Genomic DNA, 25,630 nt, shown 5'->3' with positions numbered 1-25,630 from the left:
AATCATTGATGATCTTAAATTAAGAGATTATCTTGTAAAAAGATTTAAGGGATGGAAATCAGAGAACCGTGGAATTTCTGAAAAACACAAACAAACAGAACAGCCTGTCATTGATGCTATTAATAATTTAGGTAAGAATATCAAAACTGTTACAGAGCAAAATCAAAATTTGATCACAGAGCTTGTACCTGTAGCTGCTAGGAACATATTAGATTATCCATTCACCCCACTTTCCAGTATTCATACACCTAGTCCTATTGCTCCTAGAAGAATTGAAGCTACTCAGGATCCTATTGAATTGGGTCTTCTTGCTCAAAAATATTTAACCACACCAAAAGACAACAAAGATGAGGTGTTTGGCTTATATGCTGACACAGAGCTTGATGGCAGTATCATACATAGAATTGGCAATTTCAGAGTAACTTTTATGGGGGATGATCTGATTGTTTATTCAGAATCTCGTCTCGGAGAAAAAGGTGGTTTTGTTAAGTACCCCGGAACACCTGGGTTGTGGGAACTGATGACTAGGAAAAGGCCTGGCAGCTATACAGATCAAGATTATGATTATTACAAAGAAATATTAATAAAATCAGATGCTCTATACCAGAACAATGATCCCACACAAAAAAGAGTCAAGTCTAGCAGTGGAGCAAAATACAACAACTTAATCAAGCCCATATGGTCACAGATCAAGACTGGCAGTGGAATCAAACATTACAACACCCTGCCTAAAGAATTTGACTGGGTTGATGATGTCAGGAAACTTGTAGATAGGTTATTGGTGATAGCTGGGGAAGAAATTGCTGGCAACCACAATTTTTACAATGAAAAGGTTGGAATTATGGACATGATAAGCACCAAATTGTCTAATTTTATAGTGAATGACACTAAGAGGATTGGATATCTTATAAAAATTATTAATACTCTACCACCTAAATTTTGGAATATCTCTGAGGGTCGGGGGCTGGTTAATGACATTATAAACAAGCTGCCATTTGAACTACACATACCAGGCTATCAGTATTGTGGTCCAGGCACCAAACTAGACCATAGATTAAACAGAGGTGATCCTGGTGTTAATCCTCTAGATGCTGCTTGTAGAGACCATGACATAGCATACAACACACATTCTGATCTTGATAGGCGACATGTGGCAGACAAAAAATTAGAAGAGGCTGCATTTGGTAGATTTGTAAGCAAAGATGCTTCTTTAAGTGAAAGAATAGCAGCATTGGGGACCACCATAGCTATGAACACCAAACAAAAACTGGGGTGGGGGTTGTGATAAATTAAATAAATTTAAGCCACTTAATTAAGCTATGTAAACCCAGAATATGTATATAATAAACCTAGGATGAAGGCCAAGGGTGTTATGTATCAGATACCTTATGCAGGTCTTAAATCTCTTAAAACTATTGATAGTCTTTTAACCAAAAAGCAGCGCAAGAAAAAAAATTCTTGTCTTGCCAAGGGCCATGGTATGAAATTATTACTTAGTACCCCTCAATTAAAAAAATACAGCAATCTAGAAAAAAATTGCATACAGGGGGCTTCATATTTAGTATCCCGGCCATCTTAGCAGCACTTGGTGCTGTTGGGAGCTTGGCTGGGGGATCAGCTGCTATAGCAAAAACAGTAATAGATGCCAAGAAGAATAAGGCAGAATTAGATGAATTGAAGCGCCATAATCTAGCTATGGAAAAACAAGGCAAAGGTGTTAAGAGAGCCATGAATAAGTTTAAAAAAAAACAAGAGCCGCTTACAAACCAAGATATTGAAGCTTTAATCAAACCACTGGGCATCAAAAATTTTAGAGGTGTGTACATGTCTGATTCTTTACCAGAACAACCACTCAACAAAGAGTGTGGCATAGTTAATTTGGATAAGTACAAAAATCAGGGCACTCACTGGATCTGTTATCTTAAATATTTAAAAGATGAGGCATTTGTGTTTGATTCATTTGGAGGTATTCCACCTGAAAATTTAGTAAAATATCTAAAATCAACTAATCTTTATTACAATAATGCCCGTGTTCAAAATTTCAAAGATGTTAATTGTGGACATCTGTGTTTATCTGTTCTTAGATATCTGTCTCAAATAAATAAACCATCAATTGAAGATTTTCAAAAAGCCCTGTGGTATCTGAAGCATCATGGGGGTATTCCATCTCACCAGCCAAAATTCAATATTGAAACTCAGATTACATGATGATATAGTGTATCCCAAAACAATAGCTCTCAGTGCATTTTATGGCATCTACTTGATCCCTAATATTACACACCACAACAACACAATTGCAGTTGGTGATCAAAAAATTGTTATCACTCCAGGGCAATATAATCTGTCTACTTTAAATGCTCAGTTACCCAGAGGTGTAGTGTTAACTCAAAATTCTGTCACTCACAGAGTAGAGATTGTGTCTGCTAAAGAGACAGTGGATCTGGGTACTATAGGAGAGCTGTTAGGCTTTGAGAACAACACAAAACTTGAACCAGCCATTAAACACACTGCTATTAATATACCTAAATTCTTAGCCATAGAGACTCTGAATATTCACTGTAATGTGGCTGAGGGTATGATCACCAAATCAGATGGCATAGGCACTCACAAACAAACTGGCATCATTGCAACATTCAAACCTAACTCTGAATTTATGGAGCCGATCATCTACACTCCATCACCAACATTATATTTTCCTGTGTGCCATAATAGAATAGATTATATTGAGTTGATGGTCACTAATGAAAAAGAAGAATTAGTTGATTTTGCTGGAGCCACAGCAACTGCTATCATAGAAATTAATATTTAAATAAAAATACATACAAAAAAAATGGAAAATATTGAGAGTTACGAGCTACAATCATTCCCCCCAAACAGGAGGACATTTGCAAATTTAAATCAAGCCAACACAGAGATTGAGGTTGATCTTGATGTAGGAGATGGCTTTATACACCCCCACAGAGCAGACCTATACATCAAGTTTGATGTTGTAAAGCTCGATGGTACAGATTATCCGGCAAATTCAAATATAAGATTGGTAGACAATTTTGTGCCACATCTGTTCTCTGAAATTGAGATCAGAAAACATGGTGTTGTTATAAACAGAGTAGATTACCCTGGTATTACCTCTACAGCTTTGGCCACACTAAAATTATCCAAGACCGAGGCATCATACTACAAAATAGGTGGATTTGAGGCTGGTGATAAAATAATATCTAAGAGCCACACAGTGCTGTTCCCCATGCGCCTGTTGCCAGGATTCTTCTCAGATTACAAAGATATTATGTGGAAGGGTGGTTTAAGAATTACATTTAGAAGAGCTGCCAATGATAATAATGCTTTGATGAGGTACAGTACATTAAACTCTACAGGGGAAGCTCTGCCTCTGTGGTTAATGACAGGACAAACATTAAAATTATCTGTGAATTCCACGATACACTCCCTGATGACACCATATGTAGTGTTATTCTTATAGGTGAAAAATCATATATTTATGATGTAAGAAATGAGAGAGTCACAGAGCAATTCTAGAAAGCCTCTGCAAAATGCATTGTCCTAGTACTAGATATACAAGTTGAGCCTGGTGCCCAATTAAAATATTCGGGTTAACATATTAATACACTAGATGCAATAAGCTCATATGAGCATCTTGGCTTAGTTTTAAGTGTAGCAAAAACAATATCAAGAAGGCCATATTTTTAACAAGCTTATGGACAACAATCTGACAGATGCAGATTTTGTAAGTGTAGGCAAATCAATCTGAGGGGGGTCATACTTTCACGGGAAATTCCCGAGGGCATTTTTACAAAAATCTTGGGTTAGACAGAGTACCACACTTGAGCAATAAGCTCATATGCACATCTTGAGCTAGTTTTAAGTGTAGCCAAATCTGCCTGAGAGGGGCTCATACTTTATCGACCCAGTAATAGGGTATTTTACACTACTTTTGTGTATAATAATTACAACGCCAGTTCATTCGTGGTAATTCTGAATCGGCAGTTTGGTTTGCATATACACGTATAAGCAGGATAATATTCAGTTTTAGAAGGCTCGTAGCGTTGAAACGAGGAGTCAAACAAACAAAAAAATAATTAATGTCTATATGATCACTATGCACTGTGAAAGTTTGCACGATAAGCCTTTGAATAAGTTGTCAATTCTATATTTTTCGAGATTTGAGACAAGAACGAGAATTGCCGTCCGAAACCGAGATGAGACTGTCAACGAGGCATTTACAAATAAACACTCGTGAGACATACATTTACAACTCTCAACAAGAACGAAACCAAGACTGCCATGTCTCGTCTCGATAGGATCCCTAGTGATGAGGTTGTGAACCAATTAATTAATGCGTTCGGGGAAAGAGATGTCGCTACTTTTTTCGCAGCACAAAATTCAAAATATATTTCAGTATGTGATATAATGTTATACACATTATTTCCTTTTAATAATTACACATAAACTTAGCTTTGAAATGTACTGTGCAACTGATTTAATCTTCTCAGTGTATTTTCTCGTATCTGCACAAAAATATTTTATCATAATTTGCGTAACAGAAATGAAACACAGACTGAAATTGCTTTATGGAAAATAAAGTAAAAATAGGCGTTATAAGTAAAGTGAAGAATGTGAAAATTCTTATTTTGCACTACATGGTTTATGGTAAATTTCGATAAATATAAGTTTAAAATATATTTTTGAAAACTTGGTCAGTAACCAATTTTACAAGCAATAGTTTTCTCGTGACTTGATGAAAACATGCACGCAGCAGAACTCTTTATTTTATCTTTCACGTGAGCAGCAGGGATATTTAATAGAAGAATGACCATTATAAAGCATAGCTTTCCCTTCCTTTATCGTTCCTTCTTCCATTATTTAACTCTACACAGATTTGCAAAACTGCTGTACAAGTTGGCTCTCCGTGGTAGAAGTGAAGTAAAATAAACGAAATCTATCATTAAATTGTCCTTTTAACTCTTTCATTCATGTAATTATTCTTTAGTATGCGACATTTTTGTTAAAATTATACTAAAATTTATAAAAGGATGAAATGGTAAATGAGAACACGGCCACGGGCAACTTTCTTTTTAACACATCTATCAGGAAGCTTCAGAAACATCGATTCTCTCAATAAGTTTGCACGTGTACATCGCACCCTTTTAAAAGTAGTGCGTTTTCAGTTATGCTACTAATCATTAAAGGAATACCTCAATACCATCATGCTTCAGGTTCACTGCATGCGGAGATCGAGTACCAGGCAGGGGTGGAAATTTGCGGTAATTTTCGTAAGATCTAAAATTTCAGATTTCTTATTGTATTAAGCGCCGTTTAATGGAATTATGAGTAATAAAATATTCCGTTATATGAATATTCATATATTCAATAAGTATAAAATAAAATTAGCTATTTAGTAATAATTACTATATATAGCTATTATATTGAAGTGTGACTCGGATTAACTTGGGAATCGAATATAGGCCTATATATATGGGGGAAGAGATTGTAAAAACTGGTTGATAGATTTGAAAACCTGCCCCTCCACTCCAAAATAAGTTCCGACGTCCCTGTAGAAAGAGGACTCTCGTTTTGTGTTTGCCTCTTCAATGTAATCGGCATCTGAGAACAGCTTCTTCTTCAAGGGGTATATGCCTGTTACTTTAAATCCATTGATTGATATTTGAGCTGTTTGGCATCGAATATAGACTTTGCCAAACAGGTCCATGACAGCAAATGCACTGACAGCATGTTCATTCTGCCTTAACCACTGTCTAATTTCCTCGCTGTAGTGAACTTTGAGAGGACCCATGAACGTTTTATCCAGAGGATGTAGTTTGTGGGAGGAGTGAGGTGGCAGCGACACAATAGTAACATGATTTGTTTGTGCCAAGTCTATAAGATCAATATTCTGTGTATGGCTAAAGTGGCCATCCAAGAGCAACAGGACAGGTTTTTCCTTTGTAGGATTAGCAAACTCGATGAAGTGTCGATACCACTGAGTGAAGGAATTGATTTGGATCCACCCTGAAGGGTGCGCTGCAAGAATTGTTCCTGGTGGAGCCCCTCTTTTCAACTGTTCACTCATATTTTTCCTCGGAAAAATTACTAAAGGGAGCACGAATGAGCCACAAGCATTCATACAAGCAACAATCGTTATAAAAGCCCCACGTTCTCCTGATGTCAAGGAGGCTATCTCTTTTTTACTCTTAAGGCCAATTACTTTTGCTACTTTAGATTGTACCACAGTAATGCCGCTCTCATCAACGTTGTACACTCTGTCAGGAGTGAATTTACCTTTCTCATAAACATCTTCCAGAAGGTTGTAGAATTTCTCTGTGTTTCCTTTGGTGGACCCAAGAGCCCTGCTATGATGTTCCAGTAGGCTTCCTTTCTGAGAGTTTGGTTTTGTGGCGTTTAAGAAAAAGACTAACCCACTTTTTCCCAGCATTTCGTCTTTGAAAGGATGTTCTATGTTATTTCTCTCTGCCCCTTGTACGACCATTCCTCGCAAGTTATTACGAGTAAGCCCAAAAAACGAAGCTTCCATAGCAAGTGAACCAAGTTCTCAAGTGAACCAGCTCTTCTTCAAGATCTTTACCCAAAACTGTAGGTCTGCCTCTTGTTGTTTTTGCTGCTTCCTCAGGTGTACCATACTTCACGTTGGACAATCTCATAAATGTTGTTTTCGACACATTAAACTGTTTACTGGCCTTCTTGCATCCCATCTTCTTTTTCCGCACTGCGTCAATAGCTTTCGTCATGTTAGACGGACTCCACTTTCGTTGGTCAACCTTCCCCATTATCCTATTGGAACCTGCAACAGAATTCCAAGAGAATAAGAGCGTGTACAAATACAGGCAAACTTTAAACATGACAAACGCAGGGGTCCGGTTTAGGCAACTAAAGGGGTCCGGTTTGAGCGACTCTAGCCAACATTTTGTTCACCCAATAAATTTTTAACCAAACATCTAAATGACACGGTTTCATGATAAATATGAACCTTAAACCTTACCATTTACGAATATATATAGGTCGAAAGGCTTACCTGCCAATATCTAGGAGACATAAATAAAAATGCGCTCCGCTACAGAGTGGTAGAAGCCTAAACTACTATTTACACTTGGTCCCGCTAGAGTTCAGGAGCATGCAGAGCCAGGAGACCGGGGGTCCGCTTTAGGGGTGGGTCCGGTTTTGGGCACTTTCCTCTAATAATAATGTTGCTAATAATGTTATTATAACATTATTGTTATTGTTATTATTGATTTGTTTTATTTTACTTCGCTTCTTGTGCCACTTTTGGCTAATTTGCGAAGATGGGGATGAATGATGGTATTCGCAAACATCCATGCCCAAGCCGGGATTAGAACCCAGGACCAACATTATTTTTACTATTAGTAGTGGTAGTATCAAAGTCGTTATTATCCTCGTAAATTATAAAAAGGGGGCAGAAGTTTGTGCTAAAGCATTTGTGTTCGAACAAACGATTTGAATTATATTTTTTAACACGTTCAATTTCACATTAATAACGGAAAACAAGCGCATAAACTATTTTTGAAAGACAGAACACAATCCATTAACACAATTTTCATGCACGATATATGTTCATTGTATATGCAATGTGGAGTTACGTGGACACTAAATTGTGTGCGTATTCAAAGTTTCTTTAATAAATATTATATACAGCATATAGTATTCAAATAAATTACACAACCAATTCATCCATCTCACAATAAACCAACAGCAAAAAATACATAAATTGTTTCTGAACTGTGCACGCTCCCTTTCCTCAAAACAATTGTTCATGCATTTAAAACAAAGTCAAGTAAGACAAGTGTTATTTCTCTGTGTGGTGATTGACAATGTATTAGAGTGAACAAAGATAAATTGCGAGCGAAGCGAGCAAGAACATTTTTGGATCCAATTTTTTCAGGCTGAAAACAAAATTAATTTAATAGAGCGCAAATAATTTCACGGAATGCCATTGCATATATCATTTACAACTTTCGTGCCTCCCCGATGGTGCAGTGGTAACATCATCACCTTGTGATCAAGGGATTCCGGGTTCGATACCCGGTGGAGACACAGAATGGTTTGGAACCCACTTTTAGCTATAGGCCCAGTCTCAATTAGCCTTTCTGTGCATAAAGTAGACTTAAAAAAACACAAATCAATCAATCAAACAATTTTACAACTTGTTGCCTCCTCGATGGCGCAGTGGTAGCGTCGTTGCTTTGTAAGCAAGGGGTCCCGGGTTCGATACCCGGTGGAGGCTCATAGTGGTTCGGATCCCACTTTAAACTGTAGGTCCAGTCCCGATTAGCCTTTCTGTGCATAAAGTGGACTTAAAACAACAAATCAATCAATTTTACAACTTTTTAACTTAGATCGTTCTGCGCCCAGGGCCGTCTCCCACCGTCCCCTATCTACGGTTCTGAACTTAATAAGACTAAGAAAAACAGACATTGCGAGCGAAGCGAACAAGAAAATGTTATGAAAAGTATTTGTATTTGCGTAAAATTCGAAGTTCTGGGTGGTAATTGTCCCCTGCAGGTACACTTGGTCGTCAAAGTTTAACCCCCTAGATTCATTTCCGACCAAGGTTGGGTGGGCTAATGTTCCCCCTGCTCCCCTGTGGTTGCAGAAGAGAGAAGCGCCTACGCTGTTGTCACTTTGTGGTCTAACTCCTACGTGTTTGTTTAAGTCTGGAAGATGCTTCTTTTGTAAGTGTGGTGCTGATTAGTGTGATGTTGAATTTGTGTATTCCTACGTATTTTATGCGCATACTGGCTTCGGCTTTCCCCAACGCCAGGTTCAATCGATCTACAGCGGCAACGCCGCGTGGTTTCTGCTAGACATGCCAACGATCGGCAAGTTTGGGATACGTGACAGGATGTACAGTGGGATCCATGAGTATTACCGTGCAAATTGTCCATCACCATGTTCGTGCACTTTATTTGACCCAATAAGAGCTTCAAGTATTAAAAGAAAACTCAAAACAAGCTGTTGACAACTTCTGCACCAACATACATAAAAATCCATCGCTTAAAAACACATAGGATGTAAGAGAAATATTAATGAAAATAGTCATGGACAATTTGCACGGAAATACTCATGGATCCCACTGTACGTATAGTGGGATCCATGAGTATTACCGTGCAAATGGACATTTCCACTTTGACATGAAAAACGTTTTAAATCCATTCATTTTACAGATAATGACACAAACATGAGATGTGCAAAATATCTCGGCGATATTTGTTTCGGTTCTCGAGAAACACGCCTTCAAACACCGCTGAAATTCACCTACTACGTCACGGATTTGAAAACGTCCTCTCCACAGACAGGAGGTCCTCTGACGTCATCACTTAGAAATGCGTGCAGGCGGGGCTTCTGCTCGTCCCGTCAACTTAGCATGAGTCGCGGAAGCGACAGAAAATTCACTTGTTACCGTGTAAAACAAGTATCTTAAACTTCCAGTGCAAAAATCTGTGCTCCATTTCTTGGAGATGAATTATGCCCTAGCAGTCTTTACTATAATTCAGCCACTCGGTAGAGGGTTGTTTTCCCATTAGGGTGACAAAGCAAACCTTGTAACAGTCATGGCCGCGTGCACCAACGCCGATTATTTCGAAGTTCAGATGAACGAGATCAATTGTAATCCACTCTAATGGCCGTGTGCACGAACGAAGATCAAATTTTAAACTCGGATCGGGAAAGGATCACTGGAAAATTCCATTGCACGAAGACGGTTCAACACTTGATCGCGATCTAGGAACATCAAAACGAGTTTATCTTCTGAACGGCCATTCGAGACCGTTTTGGTGTCTGATCCTGGTTCACGATACTGACGCTTCGACTGCAGGCAGTTGTTTTTGAATATAAACAAAGCGGAAAGTGATATCGAGGGCGTGCAAACGCTAGAGATGTTGGATGTACAATGCTGATAATTCGAGAGTTGTGTAAAGTAAACTAAAAACTGCCAAAATAATAATAATAATTTGTGGTTCTGTGGTGCAAAGTCGAAATTTTTCTAAATACTGTACTTTCTATCCCAGAACACAAAACATGTGCAAGTGCAAGGTAAATTAGAACAGAGCAATGTTACGATATTGCTACATGCTGTTGCTACACGACATGACAATATAAATATATAAGAATTAAGAAATGAAAAATTCAAATACTTACCACAATACAGTAATAATAATAATAAAATATCTTTATTGAGCGGGCGAGTTTCAGCGTACGCTGTTCTCTCGCGAATGCATTTCGTAAGGCATTGAAGTCCCGTAGAAGAAGGTTCCATGCTTTCTCCTTATTCTTTTGTCTTATGCCGTCAGTTCTTTTTTAAGATTATTATTTCTTTACACCGTACTACATCCTTGTACTCGTCGACAAGGTTGATCAGTACATTTCTCAAATTCAGATAAGTTTGCAGCCCGAATTACTTTCTTCTCCTACACGTTGATACTTTAACACATCACACTATTCGGTGGGGTTCTTGATTGTCATTTGTTTTAGCCAACCAATCAGGTATAGCCTTACAAATTAATCTCGGATCATTTGAACGGAATCTCTTGAACGTCGTTTTTCGTTGGTGCAATGCAAATCTTTAAACCAAGTTCATTTAGAGTGGATCAAAATTGATCCCGCTCATCTGAACTTCGAAATAATCGGCGTTGGTGCACTCGGCCATAAATGAATTTGGTTTAAAGATTTGCATTGCACCAACGAAAAACGAGGTTCAGGAGATTCCGTTCAACTGATCCGAGATTAATTTGTAAGGCTATACCTGATTGGTTGGCTAAAACAAATGACAATCAAGAACCCAATAGAGTAATGTGATGTGTTAAAGTGTCAACATGTAGGAGAAGAAAATAATTCGGGCTGCAAACTTCTATGAATTTGAGTGATGTACTCATCAACCTTGTCAATATGTACAAGGATGTAATGGAGTGTAAAAAAATAATAATATTAAAAAAGAACTGACGGTACAACACAAAAGAGAAGGAGAAAGCATGGAACCTTCTTGTACGGGACTTTAATGACTTACCAAATGCATTCGAATTTGAGAACAGCGTATGCTGAACTTCGCCCGCTCAAATAAAGATATAATATTATTATTTCTATTATTACTGTACTGTGGTAAGTATTTGAATTTTTCATTTCTTAATTCTTATGTATTTATATTGTCGTGTCGTGTAAATAGCCAGTAACACGTATTTTCGTAAATTTATACAATCACATTTCCAACACCATGTAGCAATATCGTAAACATTGCTGTGTTATAATTTACCTTGCACGTAATATATGACATTTATATATGTTTTGTGTTTTGGGATAGAAAGTACAGTATTTATAAACATTACGACTTTGCACCACAGAACCACATTATTATTATTATTTTGGCAGTTTTTAGTTTACATATATAGTTCTCGAATTATCAGCATTGTACATCCAACATCTCTAACGTTTGCACGCCCTCGACATCACTTTCCGCTCTTTTTATATTAAAAAACAACTGCCTGCAGTCGAAGCGTCTGTATTGTGAACCAGGATCAGACACCAAAACGGTTGCGAATGGCCGATCAGAAGATAAACTCGTTTTGATGTTCCTAGATCGCGATCAAGTGTTGAACCGTCTTCGTGCAATGGAATTTTCCAGTGATCCTTTCCCGATCCGAGTTTAAAATTTGATCTTCGTTCGTGCACACGGCCATCAATGGCTGAACACGTGAACAGCCTTGTTCATTGCGAATACATAGGTTAGTTCTGACTGGCAAGAACTTAATATTATAGGAATGCCTTTTCTGGAATTACAGTTATTTTCGTCATAATATTTTCTTCACAAATTTTAAGATAATACTTTTAGAACACACTGGTTTACCCGCCAATTTCTGCAATATAAGAGGTGATACGGTATAAAAAGGTACGGTGAGTTTTTCAATTTCCTGCAGTAAATGACAGTTTTCTTCAGTTAATATATATATTGCAAATTTTTGTATTTAGCCTACTTTTACGTCGCTTTTCCGTTCACTTTGTTTAACCGCAACGATGAGAACGCATGGTTAATTTATTATAATTTATTTATTAATTATCATCTCTAACATCACATTTCTTCCCACTTTTGACTAATCGCTACAATGAAGATGAATAACTACAAGCTGTATTCGAAGTCGGGGTGCAGGAGTACATCCCCCCCACACACACACACTACTACCAACTGCACAATCTAAGTATCACCCAACCTGCCATGATAAGAGACGAACTTTTTCTTCTGTCCCATCTCATTTCGAAAACATTCACTTGTCCCATCTCCTTTTATGAGACGAGACGGAACATGCCTCGTCTCGTGAGCAACACTAACATTAACAATAGAAGCATCCTCCTAGCTGTCCCCAAAGTCTGGAGCAAACATCCTCCCATGTAACAATTTCCAGTTCAATGAAATGTCAATCACAAGGAAACAGTCATGCCCAGGTCGAGAGTCAAACCTGGAACATGCGACTTCCTGAGATAAATCATGAATTTTGTGTATAATAATTACAACGCCAGTTCATTCCTGGTAATTCTGAATCAGCAGTTTGGTTTGCATATATAAGCAGGATAATATTTAGTTTTCGAGGGCTGTACCGTCGAAACGAGGAGTCAAAAATAATAATAATAATAATAATAATAAATTAAGAAAGGTTTTTTTTTGTATTTATAATGATAAGCCTGCATACGTTGTTAATTCTATATTTTTCTAGACTTGAGACGAGAACGAGAATTGCCCTCCCAAACCGAGACGGTTGTTTATAAATTGAGACGAGACTGTCAATGAGACATTTACAAATAAACACGAGACAGACATTTACAACGCTCAACGAGAACGAGACCAAGGCTGCCATGTCTCGTCTCGATAGGATCCTTAGTGGTGAAGTTGTGAACCAACCAATTAATGCATTCGGGGTAACGAGATGAGGCGGCTTTTTTCGCAGTACAAAATTCAAAATAATTATATCGTACCATTTCAGTATGGGATATTGTTATGGGCGTATATATAGTTCACGGGGGGGAGGGATGGATCAACTTTTGGTATGATTAGGGTTGCTTTATTTCGTAAGTGAAAATCCAGGACACTGCTGGCCGGAAGCTTGTTGGGGAGCATGGGGGGAGGGGATGTTGGACCCGACAAAGTTGTGTGTTTGTAGTCACGAAGTATTGATACTTTTCTGTTCATCTTCTGTCACTACGTTTTTAAGGACCAAATTTCTTTAATATGATTCGAGGGGAAAAAATAACTGATTTGATAGTCTCAATGCAGTTTCTTATCGCAGAAATTCCGAAACTATCAGGAAATTGCAGATATTGGTCTGCAGTCCCATCTGGTGTGTGGAATTACGAAATTTCCTTCCCATCCGTATCCCGTCCTATACGTCTCTAATTTAAGAGAATGAAATAAGTCCGAAGGAATTTTTTATGAACAAGCGGATAGAACAAGGAAACTGGTAATTTTAGTGAACCAAAAAAGAGAGGGGTTGGACTCGTTGAATCCCCCTTAAATACGCCCATGGTTATACACATTATTTCCTTGTAATAATTATACATAAACTAAGTACAGATATGTACTGTGCAACTAATGTAATCTTCTCAGTGTGTTTTCTCTTATCTGCACAAAAATGTTTGATCATAATTTGCGCAACAGAAATGGAACACAAACTGAAATTGCTTTATGGAAAAGAAAGTTAAATAGGCTTTATAAATAAAGTTAAGAATGTGAAAATTCCTATTTTGCACTACATAGGTTACGGTAAATATCGATAAATATAAGCTTAAAAAATATTTTTGAGTGTCTGGTCAGCAACCAATTTTATAAGCCATATTTTTCGCATGGCCTGAGAACACACGCAGCTGAACTCTTTCATTTATCTTGCACGTGAGCAGCACGGATATTTCATAGAAGAATGATCATTACAAAGCATAGCTTTCCTTTCTCCTATCGCTCCTTCTTCCATTATTTAAATCGGTACAGATTTGTAAAACTGCTGCACGTGTTCGCTCACCGTGGGCTACCGCTACCCATCTGGAACTGGACGCTCGAAGCAGACGACAAACAAGCTCTCCCTAAGGAGTGACGTAGTAACATGGCGGCGGCGTGTTTTCAGCGCAACGCTAGCCTCCCAACTATGGAAGTCTCCTTTCTGCCTTAAACTGGACGCAGAGAAACGCGAGAACTTGCAGAGGTCATTTTTCCAGGGTGTAGTTTTTAAAATTGTTGTAAAAAAAATTGAGTGGAAATGTCCATTGCCCATCACCATGTTTGTGCACTTTATATGACCCAATAAGAGCTTCAAGAATTAAAATAAAAGTCAAAACAAGCTGTTCATAACTTCTGCACCAGCATACATAAAAATTCATCGCTTAAAAACACATAGGATGTAAGAGAAAACATAATGAAAATAGTCATGGACAACTTGCCAAGCAATACTAATGGGTCCCACTGTACCAAATGCGGTTTAATATTGCCCCCCCCCCAAATTAGAAAAAAAACATTCCAGTTTCAAGTTATAAAGATCCTGATATGCCCTTCTAATAACAAAAAATACTGGAACTGAATGAAATGAAATAGTTCAGTTTGTTGACATCTTGTCTGTGCCAGACCCTCTATGGCCAGACATTCAATTTCCAGGGGGCCTGCAATTTTTCTTGAATAAAAATACGCACAAATTAAAAAAAAAACCTTCCAGAATCTCGTTAATCCACTCTCCTCAATATCTCAGTAAAGGATTTTCCAACAGTGATATTTCGATTCATTCTGCACATCGCCAGAACGTCCGTTGGTCGAAATCGGCAATGTGCGGCAGTGCAAATGTTCGGCAGAAACCGGCGACGAATAATTATGACGTAGTGGTGGTCATGTATGGTATGAACAGCGCAGATGAACAGTCTGTGGCTGATTGTCTTTCTCTACACGGACAGTTGGAACTTGGAAGTAAAGTTGACGCATGCGTAGAATCCATTGATAAGGAAAGAAGCAGGAATAGATGGAAATTAGTGGAATTCAAAATTTAAATGATATTTTTGTGTATACTTGGCATATGTAATCTTGTTAATAGTACAGTGAACTCAACAATTGCGTACATACAAATCCGTTCTGGCTTTTAAACGCAGTGGGAAGAGTGATTTGGATCGAGTAAGTCAAAATGGCAGCAAGCGATACTGCGGGAGATGATTCACTTTATCCGATAGCTGTTCTAATAGACGAGCTCAAAAATGAAGATGTCCAGGTAATTATTTTAGTTTTATATTGTTTAAGAGTAGTTACTGTTGCGTTTGATCACGTAGAAATACGAATGTACTGAAATATGCAATAATATATTTTGGTAGATTTAAGTGCAGAACACGGGCGAGCCGCCGACGTGGTGTTGCTTGAGCTAATTTGAATAAATCATTCTGAAAGTATGACAAATTTAGTCACTCTTTGCATAACTATACATTTCTGTATCCTATCTTACACTTGGCCCCTTGGTAATAGTCACCTTGTTGGCGGACAAAATTATAGTCTCAAATGAAGGTCATTTCAGTGGGTGCCTAAATTCCCGTAACCTCGGTGAAACTGACAGGAGTTCCTCAACATAACTAGGTTTAGGTTTTTTATACTTTTATGTAAATGTAAGGAGCAATTTTACAATACCGGACCATTCCCCGATTTCGTTCATATTTCACATACTTAATGATTTTGGGCTCTAATCACGAATCTGCAGTTAATATTTGGATTAAATGTTAAGTGTCCCCGAAACGCCTGAAATTCCTTTATTTTCTTCTTTTTCACATTGGTCCTTACGTATTCTGCATTCCTAAGGATTCTTGAAGGTGCCATTTCGTTTTTTTTCACGGAAATAATCTATATTTTCGACGTATGAAGTAAGTTTTGTTCGTTACTTTTTCCCTTCAGTAACATGCTAAATGGCAGTCAGTTTCACTTCCGTAGTCGGCATGCAGTGTTTCCACCCCACTCCACCAAAAAATACCTACGTAACCCCACAAGCCATTGATGCATTGCCCCACGAACCATTGATACATAGCCCCACGAACCATTTCCGGTAAGGTTAGGTTAGGTAGTGTCACGTATAGGTTACAATAGTTAAAAATTGGTTTTTTAAAAAAATATGCGTAGCCCCACACCATTCTTGCATAGCCCCACGAACCATTGACACATAGCTGCACAAACCATTTGCGGAAACGTACCTTCTTCAGTTACAAAAACACGTGTTTGGAAATGCTGACCAGGATTGACTGGGATTATGTCATCAAACAGAGGCTACATCCACCTGGAAGTATATGGTGCATTGGTCACACATTTATATCGAATAAATAGATGATTTACCGGCAAAATTGAATGAACGATGCGAGAAAACACTTCCCCGAACTTCCACAATTCTAAAGAAACTGCATTCGGTAAGTAATTTCTCCTGTAAATTTGGAGAAATGCGTTTCGGGGATACTTAAATTTTACCCAACAGACATGGTTTCCATTATCGTATGTGGAGAATGATTGCGGTAATTGAAAAGTTTATTATACAACGTCTGCTCGTCAAATAACAATATCAACACATCACCCTCACATGTTAACCTCAGATAGTTCATCGGGACTACGTATTTTGTGAGTATAAGAAGTCGGATAGAAATTACAGCTGTGTCCGGTATTGTAAAACCTTACCAAATAGAACCTTAGTGAATCGTGCAAGATTTGGCCATACATAATGTTAGCAACTAAACAAATGGTTACATGGATTGACAACCGGTGAATTCATTTAGTTGTGTACAAGAACAGAATGATCTTTCTATTATGTATGTAATGCAACAAGCAAGAAATGAAGCACTAGAACTTATGTAAAATATAAGGTAACAGTTTAATATCCTTCGGACACCTATAACTTCTTAGTTTCGTCAATTTTTAACATTTGTACTTACCTATCTGCTTCGCGGAACATTCCATGAATGGTTTGTGGGGCTATCCATCCCGGAATCGGTGGGAAATTTAAACTAAAAAAATATTTTCCTTTGAAATTTTTGAGTCCAAATTTCCCACCGATTCCGGGATCCGCCCCTGGGGTAATTGACCTACCGCCTCCTCTCCGCTCCGGCTCCCCGGCTCTCTATAGACTCCCTGTTAAAGGCATGTTAGAAATTGGCCAGAGTTACCTGCCCCCAAATGAGCCCCAAACTTTTAAATTTGAAGAAATCAGTTTCCAGGATATGGGTAACTTACCTGAATTTCACACAAAACAACTTGCCGATGTTAGACAATACTACAGGAACTTATTGCGGTAAGTAGTTTCGGTACTAATCTGATATTCCCTGGACAGATTTCTTCATTTTTACAGAAGAAACTACGGTAGTAAGTTCCTGTAGCATTGTCTAACATCTGGAAGGTGTTTTGTGTGATGTAATGGATTTCTTCAAATTTAAAAGTTGGGGGCAGGTGACTCCAGCCAATTTCTAACATGCCTTTAACAGAGACTCTATAGGTGTAGCTGGAGCGGAGGCGGGGCCGGGTTGGGGGTGGTAGGTCAATTACCCCAGGGGCGGAGCCTGGAATCGGTGGGAAATTTGGACTCAGAAATTGCAAACGAAAATAATATTTTAATTTAAATTTCCCATCGATTCCGGGACGAAAAACGTGAATACACCTTAAAGAATGTTCCGCAAAGCAGATAGGTAAGTACAAATGTCAAAAATTGACAAAACGAAGAAGTTATAGGTTTCCGGGGAATATCAGATTTTTACCATAGTTTCTTCTGTAGAAATGAAGAAATCTGTCCGAAGCATAGTAAACTAGTACCGCATATTTTACTGATAAATGCTGTGAAGCTAAGAAAGTGAATACTTTGTCAAGCATCATAACATTCTTAGTTATCAATAACAATGATTACATGATAAAGTGTAATGGACATTTCTAATACAATATGAAGTAAATTTTAAATCAATTCTTTTTATGAATTATAATGCATAAGCGAGATGTGTCGTAGGCTATATCTTCCCAATATTTGCTTTGGTTCTTGAGAAGTACACCTTCAAATATTGCTGAAATTCACTTGTATGTTACAGAAACAGAAATGTTAAGATCATTTTTGGCCCAAGTTCCCTTGTTTATTTGTTATTGCAATTTAATCGTGTTACGAATGCAATTTTTTCATGGTTCGATTTTTATTTGTGTCTGTTAACACATACTTTGGAGTTTTAGGGATTAAGATTTTGTTCAATATATGCTTTCGTGGTTAGGTTAGGCAGGTCAGGTTTGGTTCTCTTAGCATTAAAATAAAGTCCCTAAGTGCATTCTTCTAAGGTTCCAATTTACTTCTACATTCATTCCCACTAATCTAAGATACTGTCGCTTGTCAAGAAAGTGTGGGGCGTTACCCCCACACCCCCTATATGCCTTCATGGTGTGGTGCTATGCACAGGGGAGCACTTTACTTTTTTTTTTTAACTTACATCTCACCTGAGTAATTTCGCTTTATTTTCACGCGCACGGTAACACGCCAGTAAAGAACTCATAACACAGTTTATGAAAACTTTTCAAAGCATATTGAACCTCGACACGACTTCCCCACATCCTTCTTCCAAGTTCCCCCTATTCCTTTCCTTCGGTAAGCTACGGTAAATGGACCCAGCCACCATCTAGCAGGAAACCGAAAAACAATGCCCCAAGTGTGGGTCCTGGGTCTCAGCGAAATTGTGACCATTCGCAATGAAAACTCCCAGACCTCCCCCCACAGCTCAGAATGCAGGGATGATGTTAAAGCAGTGAGGCAGGAAGTCCACTGCCAGAATGTGACCCTTTGCTATGTTGCCAAGTTTCGTCCAACCACTGTGGGCATCTTCGCTCCGATAAGGAGTGTGTGCGGCAAAGGAAATAAAATACAAGCATAAATTGTTACAGATACATAAAGGATGGAGGGGTACGTGACCTAAGGGTAGAACTACAGCGCCTTGAATAACGTAGTGTGGAAAACTGCACGGTTCTGCGCTCTCTGGCTGGTTCCACTCGAAAATGATACCGCTAGAGGCGTTGGTGTTGCACCCGGTGCTTGGTATCCGTCTGCTTATAATGGAAGTAAATGGAGTTTTCGCTGCAACGTCTGATTCTTTTACATGAAGCATTTCTATGAATGTGATAATTGCTATGATATTTGGTACAGTGGTCGCGAAGATATTAACGAACATTCTAGACAGTCGACCATGTCCTGTTATCATCATACTTTCGTTAATAATACGGGAGAAAAAATACGTGTGGAATGCTCTTGGCACTAAATTTTTGTGTATGAATTAGGTTCATTATAATCATCATTATTTCTATTGAAGATATACACACTGAAGCATTTGTATTTTTGATATTTACTGTCTCTTTTCTTCCGCTTTAAACTAATCGCGGAGATGATGATAATGATGATTGCATGAAACGACAAGGGGAACCCCACAAAACTTTCTTAGTGACATCGACATGAGTGTAAGGAAACTTTCAAACCAATGGGACAAGCGACATGGGATGTTCACACTAGTGACACATACTTCCAGACTGTAAAATAGCATTCATTGCACATGAGGGTCCAAACAGCTAACAACACGTTCATATGGCATATTCGCATGTTACTTCGATCGGAAAGCTCGTTAAAGGAAGGGTGCCTAGACCGAAGCGACATGCTACAGGGGGAGTTCCCAACTAAGTGACTAGCTACATGGTGCATTCAGTCTATTAGCAAGCGTTGCTTGCGAACAACAGATAGGTGACACAATAAACCGCACATTACAACAACAGATCTAGGCGACACGATAAGCCCCACGTGTCGCTTCTGCGTCGCTCAAACTGGGGCCATTTCCTCAATAGCTTGCAACTACGCGATGCAATGAGTGTCTTGCTTTAGTGAGATTGCGCACCAAAGCAACAAGGGGCACGCGACACTTATCGCTTGAGGATTTCACCAACCGAACACTGGCCTGTGCTTCCCGTCATGCCGCTTCGTTGTGAAATGTTGCTCTTGATTCTCTCCTTTCCAAGCAACATGTGTCGCTTCGGTGTGAAAGTTGCCTTGGACCGAAGGACCCATGTCGCTTTGGTGTGAAATCCTCGTATCGTTTGTCGCGTGTCGCTTTTGTCTAAAATCTCCTTGAGGAAACGGTGCAGTCAGAGCTTGTGTCCCTACGGTTTGAAAGGCTGCATTGATTACAGACTGCTCGCTTTCAAGTGACACTTGTGGTTTGTCGCCTTGGTATGAAATATCTCTCAGGATACTATTTATATTCTAAAAACATAGAAAAATAAACTCTAATACACAGTCCAAGACCTGACGTCCAGAATCACATTGCAATGTTTTTTCTTGTGTTACGCACGCATGCTATTCATTTATTCATTTTATTTTACTTTTCTTTCCAAATTAATGCCATTTCGTGACTGCAAATCACTCCACAAATATAACTGTTTCCATCAATTCACGTACCGCCAAATCTACATAATATGTTCCAATAACTAACAAAGCCGCATTACTTTCATAAGAAAATTAGCACCGATTCTGATCGCACTGCCATCTATGTTCTCATCAGTCGCGGGAAACAGTTTCTTGGGTAGTTTTTCACACTACGTTATTCAAGGCGCTGTAGGTAGAACCGTGCCTGTTTTCCAGTACACTGATACTGACAATGAAATGGTGGCCAGGGTTGTGCAATTTTGCTTTAAAAATAGGTTTCCTACGTGACATGAGTATATGAAGGAAAACATGAGTTTTGCGATTTTCAGTGGCAGAAAACAAAAAAAAGCTTTATAAAACTTTCCTTCCGAATTTGTATGTGCTCTTATTTTGGAATTTTGCAAACTGCTATATTCACATCATAATTAGCCTATGCAAGTGTCGCGATTCATGTCCGTCTAAGTTTTAATCCTAGCCTTGTTCATAATACAGTGTGTGCTCTCTTATTCGGCCCTGGTTCAACTGGCAGCTTGGCTGAAGAAAATTTATTGATTTCTTCTAGAATATAGTAGTCTTTAAATACCTGTAGTACTGAGTGTATTTTTTAAAGATATAGTCTACAATTGTTTAGTTTTAAAAATGTGTACATACTGTACAGTGACACACATACAATAGTTTTTTTGTGCTTTTTCCCCCTGTTCATCTTGTGAAGTGATGTCTATTGTATTCCATTACATAATTCGGTTTAAACAGCCATTTCATTATCTGGCCAAGGGTGCGGTCCCTTGGTGGTCAGTTAAGAGAACAGCTCAGCTTCGAACGTTCCAAGAATATGCTTCAAATAAATTATGTGCTTAAGATACAAGATCATACCAGTGATGATTAAGGGTGTGTGGGAGTGAGAATTATAAACTTTTAAAGTGTATAACATTAGCCTCGTCTAGTTTGCTGCACTTTTTGACACTCTTTGCACCGAAGCGTCTAGTTGGTTACATGGTGCAACACCGAGTCATCTAGTTCATTGATTTCGAGTCAAGTATTGTGTTTGGTGCCCGCACCATTTGCACTACCTTCCGGACCGGTGTATGTGTGGTGTATGATCACGTGGTGAGTACTAACTAATCAAATGACCGTTCAAAGCAGCAGACAGGCATTTGTTGAATCTTCTGAACTTGAACACCGCTTTCCATCTAGTTGGTTGAATGGCATTTCCTTGCACCACCCTGACACTGGATCACCTGCACTGAACAGAGTGTCAAAAATTAAGGCGAACTAGACGGGGCTAATGTGTTTTAGTGAAAATAAAAATGACTAAGTATTTTTTTTCCAGTTTTGGTAACAACTAATTTTAAAATAAGTAGTTAAATGTTCAGTTTAATTAACGTGGTTTTTCAGTTACATGTACATATGAAAGAGGAATTTCACGCTGTTATTAAAACTCATAAATCCAATCTAAATAAATTGCCGTTAATCGTTATGTTTGTTATAATACAAGTACTAGTGAAATGCATATATACAGCATGTTTCTAAAGTTTGTTTCCAATGCGTAGGAGGTGATTCTACAAGTGAAAATACACAGAAGTACATGTGATGAAATGCCGAAAACTGCACCCATTTGGATTTATTGAAGTGGGGAAAATGTGCGAAAATTATGTTTACAAGGAAATAGTGGCATAACGACCAACCATATGAAGGGTGGGTGAAGGGCATTCCACAAAGAAATGTGGCATGTTCTATTCAAAAGAGCACATGGCAGATGTGTGAAGTGGATGTGCAAGCTATTCTCCAAAGGAAGCAAATGGTTCTGTTGAAGTCATGGGGATAGGGAAGGGTTTTATGGAGTGATTAGCATGGGCAACCCGGGAGATGCAATGTGGGCGATGTTGTGTTGTCGATATTTGTACGTTCCCACATGCACAAAGGTCGAAGTATGACCTTAACTTTGAAGTTTAACTAGGGGTGCTAACACAGTAGTTTGCTTCTGGCAGGAAAGCACCAGTCGCTGCCATTCGTGCTTCACATACTGCAATATTAGCATCACCGCACATCAGGTTGCCATCACACGTTTTCGGTTGAATACGTACGAGTGGAAGGACACGAACTTCTCAAATTGGACAAACCTCGCCATAGGAACTGCTAAGTGTTATCGATTGGCACAGCCCATCGTGTACAGAGCACTAGTGTAACAGGATCAGTGCTACCACCCCGTCAAGAAATTGGAAGACCACAAAGTGTGCGTACAGATCAGTTTGTTGATGCGGTGTTAAATGCTGTCAGGGATCGTCCTGACTCCTGACACCAGTACGCACACTATAGCCAGTGCCCACAACACCTCCCATGTTAATGTGTGGCACATCCTGTCCGGAGAGAGGATGTACCCTTTCAAACTCCAAAAGGTACAAGAACTTTTACCTAAGGACTTTGGCCACGTGCCAATGGTTTTTGCATCAGATGGAAACTATCCCAAAATTTGCGAACAGGGTGTTTTGGGCCGATGAAGCAGTGTTCACCAAAACAGGCAATAGTAAAAACAGTCACATTTAGGATTTTGCAAATCCACATGCAATTCTCGTGGCACACCATTAGCACATTTTTGCGGTTATTTTTTGGTGTGGGATAGTGCATGACTATTTGATTGGGCTGTATATTTTCCTTGTTTGCCTGTGTGGTGGTACATATCAAGCATTTCTTCGTGATGTTTTGCCTGAACTGTTGGAGGATGTGCCCTTGGCATTGAGGCAAGGACTATGATGGCCTCATTGGCTTGTTCCACAATCGGTGTATTGGTAGGGGTGGGTCATCTCTGTGTGGAAATTAATGGCAGACAGTTTGAAAATAGTCTGTGATGTAGTTCCCTCGGCACCTCCACTCAGCGCTCAGTGAACATGTCGACACATATGCAACCTAGCGCAGCACCTCCATTATCTTTGTTTTTTCTACGTAATGGTGATGTCCACTACGGATATTCACTTTCTTCTTGGTTGTCAGTCTCCACATATCACTTTCCGTTTATACCACATCTCGCTAAACCCTTCCCTTCCCCATGACTTCAACAGACCCATTTGCTTCCTTTGGGGGAATCCCTTGTGGATCAACTTCACTTATCTGCCATTTTTTTTAATAGAGCATGCTGCATTTCTTTGTGGAACGCCCTTTGCTGTGGTCATTTGGTTGGCTGTTGTGCCACTATTTTCTTGTAAACATAATTTTCCCACTTCAGTAAATCCAAATGGGTGCAGTTTTCAGCATTTCGTCACATGAACTTATGTGTTTATTTTCACTTGTAGAACCACCTCCTATGCTTTGGAAACGAATTTTAGAAACACCCTGTATATCAACAGGTTTTTCAATTTTTTAAAATATGTGAAAGAACAGTTACATTTTTGAAAATCTGTTAGTGAGTGTGTGAGTTGGCTGTATAAAACATCTTCAGAAAATAAATTTTTGTGCTGAAATATGTAACAAAATTAGTCTAAAATGTAATATAATTAAATAACTTTTTATATTACTAATGTATGAAAGAAAGTTAATTTTTACATCTGTGTAAAACAACTTGTTTTCTACTCAAAGTAAATTATGCGTAAGTTTAGGAAAAAAATGTATTGTAACACATCCCCAAACTTAACAAACCAACTATGAATTTCCAGTTTGAGCACTAACGTTGCCCTTAAATCAAGGGCTGTTTTCAAAAGTAAAATTACATCAAGATGAATTTGGGGTGGTGGTGCAGCAGTAACACTGTAGGAAATGGCCCACGCTTTTTAGCTTTATGGCCATGGTAACATTGGTAGAGATGGTGTCTGGGAAGAAGGACATTTTACCAAACACAGAGCCCATACTTGGGTACAAGTCTATTTTCATAGACACAGACAACAGCACTTTTCCGAAGACTGATTCTTCAGCTGGGTTAGGTTAGATGTGGGTAGGCGTTCAGTGGTGGTAGCATGCTCTATTTTAGAGAAATGCAGGAGAGAACAGATAAACATACAGATCTTTCTAACATTCAGAAACTTAATAGGCTGGCTGGACAGAAGCTGCTTATGACCGAAAATCCATCAAAATACGCTTTAGCACATCGAAGTGCCCAAATATGCCCTTAAAAGCACCTTAGTTTTATTAGTATCTTCATAATATGAATTTCTATATATTTAGGGAACACATCACCCTTACCAAAGTCATAAAAATCCTAGCCTACTTATCGCATTGTTTATCCTGGCTTTCAGTTCATATGTTCATCACTTTTGACGTATAAAAATGTGTGCCTCATATCCCCAAAGTAAAGAAGTCCAGTGGCAGTTTTGTTTTTTAAAAAAATCAGAAATAAGTGGTCATATTATCAGAAGGGATGAAAAAGCCATCAATTTTATTTATGGGTAAGTTAGATCATATAGGTATCTAAGTTCATTTTAAAAATACTTTTCTTGGTGTTGCACCTTTCCCTTTCAACGATAATTCAAATTTTAGTAAACCATGTTTTTGTTCCAAAAAAAACAGATAATATTATTTTATTCATTTATTAGTGTACTTCATCAATTTCATTATATCATTAGTCATCTTCACAATCGGCCAAAAATGGCAAGAGAAAGTGGTATAAAATAGGCCAAATAATAATAATTAAATAAACACTGCTGTATTCTGCAGAGTTGAACTGATGGATGTTCTAGCGATATGGTCATGGAATTCGTGTGCGGTAGAGTTTCATCATCAAATTGACTGCAGAATGTTACATTTAAAAAGCTGTTGTTGAAAATATTATTGGAGAGAGTGAAAAGAGTGGGTTAACAAGATTTTGGGAGTTTTTTTTAATTATGTTGATGCATTTTTAATAATAAAAAAAATGTGGTTGGTGCTTTGCAATTCCCCTGTAATTTTAAGCTACAGTTTTCTGGCTCCTGTCTGGCAAATTCAACCAAAATATAGAAAATGAATTGATTTGAATCGGTGATTGTTGAAACTAGAGTCGTGCATGCCAAAGTAGGTTGGCTCCGGTGTGGTCATACCCTTAGATGTTACTAAAGAACAATCATTCGAGTTGGTGGCAGGAAAAAAAATACACCTGTAACCCTGACATGGAATTACTCACCACCCAAGGAATACATAGCTCAACAAAACAGGTCTTACTGGCCTTAGAAATGAGAAGGGCCAGTAACACGTTGTTAGAGTTCCAGTGGTAAAGCATAAAATTG

The 25,630-nt window shown here is 38.5% G+C and overlaps 2 protein-coding genes across 2 annotated transcripts in view; one reads left to right on the top strand and one right to left on the bottom strand.

The window, feature by feature from the left end:
• Positions 1–5,479: 5,479 nt before the first annotated feature.
• Positions 5,480–6,499, bottom strand: LOC145988020 (uncharacterized). The gene has a single exon (XM_083122858.1). It carries the CDS (start codon positions 6,497–6,499, stop codon positions 5,480–5,482), a length of 1,020 nt encoding a protein of 339 aa, XP_082978984.1.
• Positions 6,500–14,933: 8,434 nt separating this feature from the next.
• Pp2A-29B (Protein phosphatase PP2A regulatory subunit A) overlaps positions 14,934–25,630 on the top strand; it is a 53,526-nt gene continuing 42,829 nt past the window's right edge. The window contains exon 1 of the mRNA XM_083122511.1: positions 14,934–15,263. Within this exon, the coding sequence (XP_082978637.1) occupies positions 15,180–15,263 (84 nt within the window). The 5' untranslated portion in view covers positions 14,934–15,179. The remainder of the gene's footprint in view (positions 15,264–25,630) is intronic.

Source organism: Lepisma saccharinum, chromosome 5, assembly GCF_977018435.1.
Source record: "Lepisma saccharinum chromosome 5, izLepSacc3.1, whole genome shotgun sequence".
Taxonomy (NCBI): Eukaryota; Metazoa; Arthropoda; class Insecta; order Zygentoma; family Lepismatidae; genus Lepisma; species Lepisma saccharinum.
Note: the sequence above shows the minus strand (reverse complement) of the source record. Positions and strands in the feature narration are given on the sequence as shown.

Excerpts from the sequence above, each read along its gene's own strand:
- LOC145988020 (XM_083122858.1), bottom strand. The coding sequence starts at position 6,499 with ATGGTCGTACAAGGGGCAGAGAGAAATAACATAGAACATCCTTTCAAA.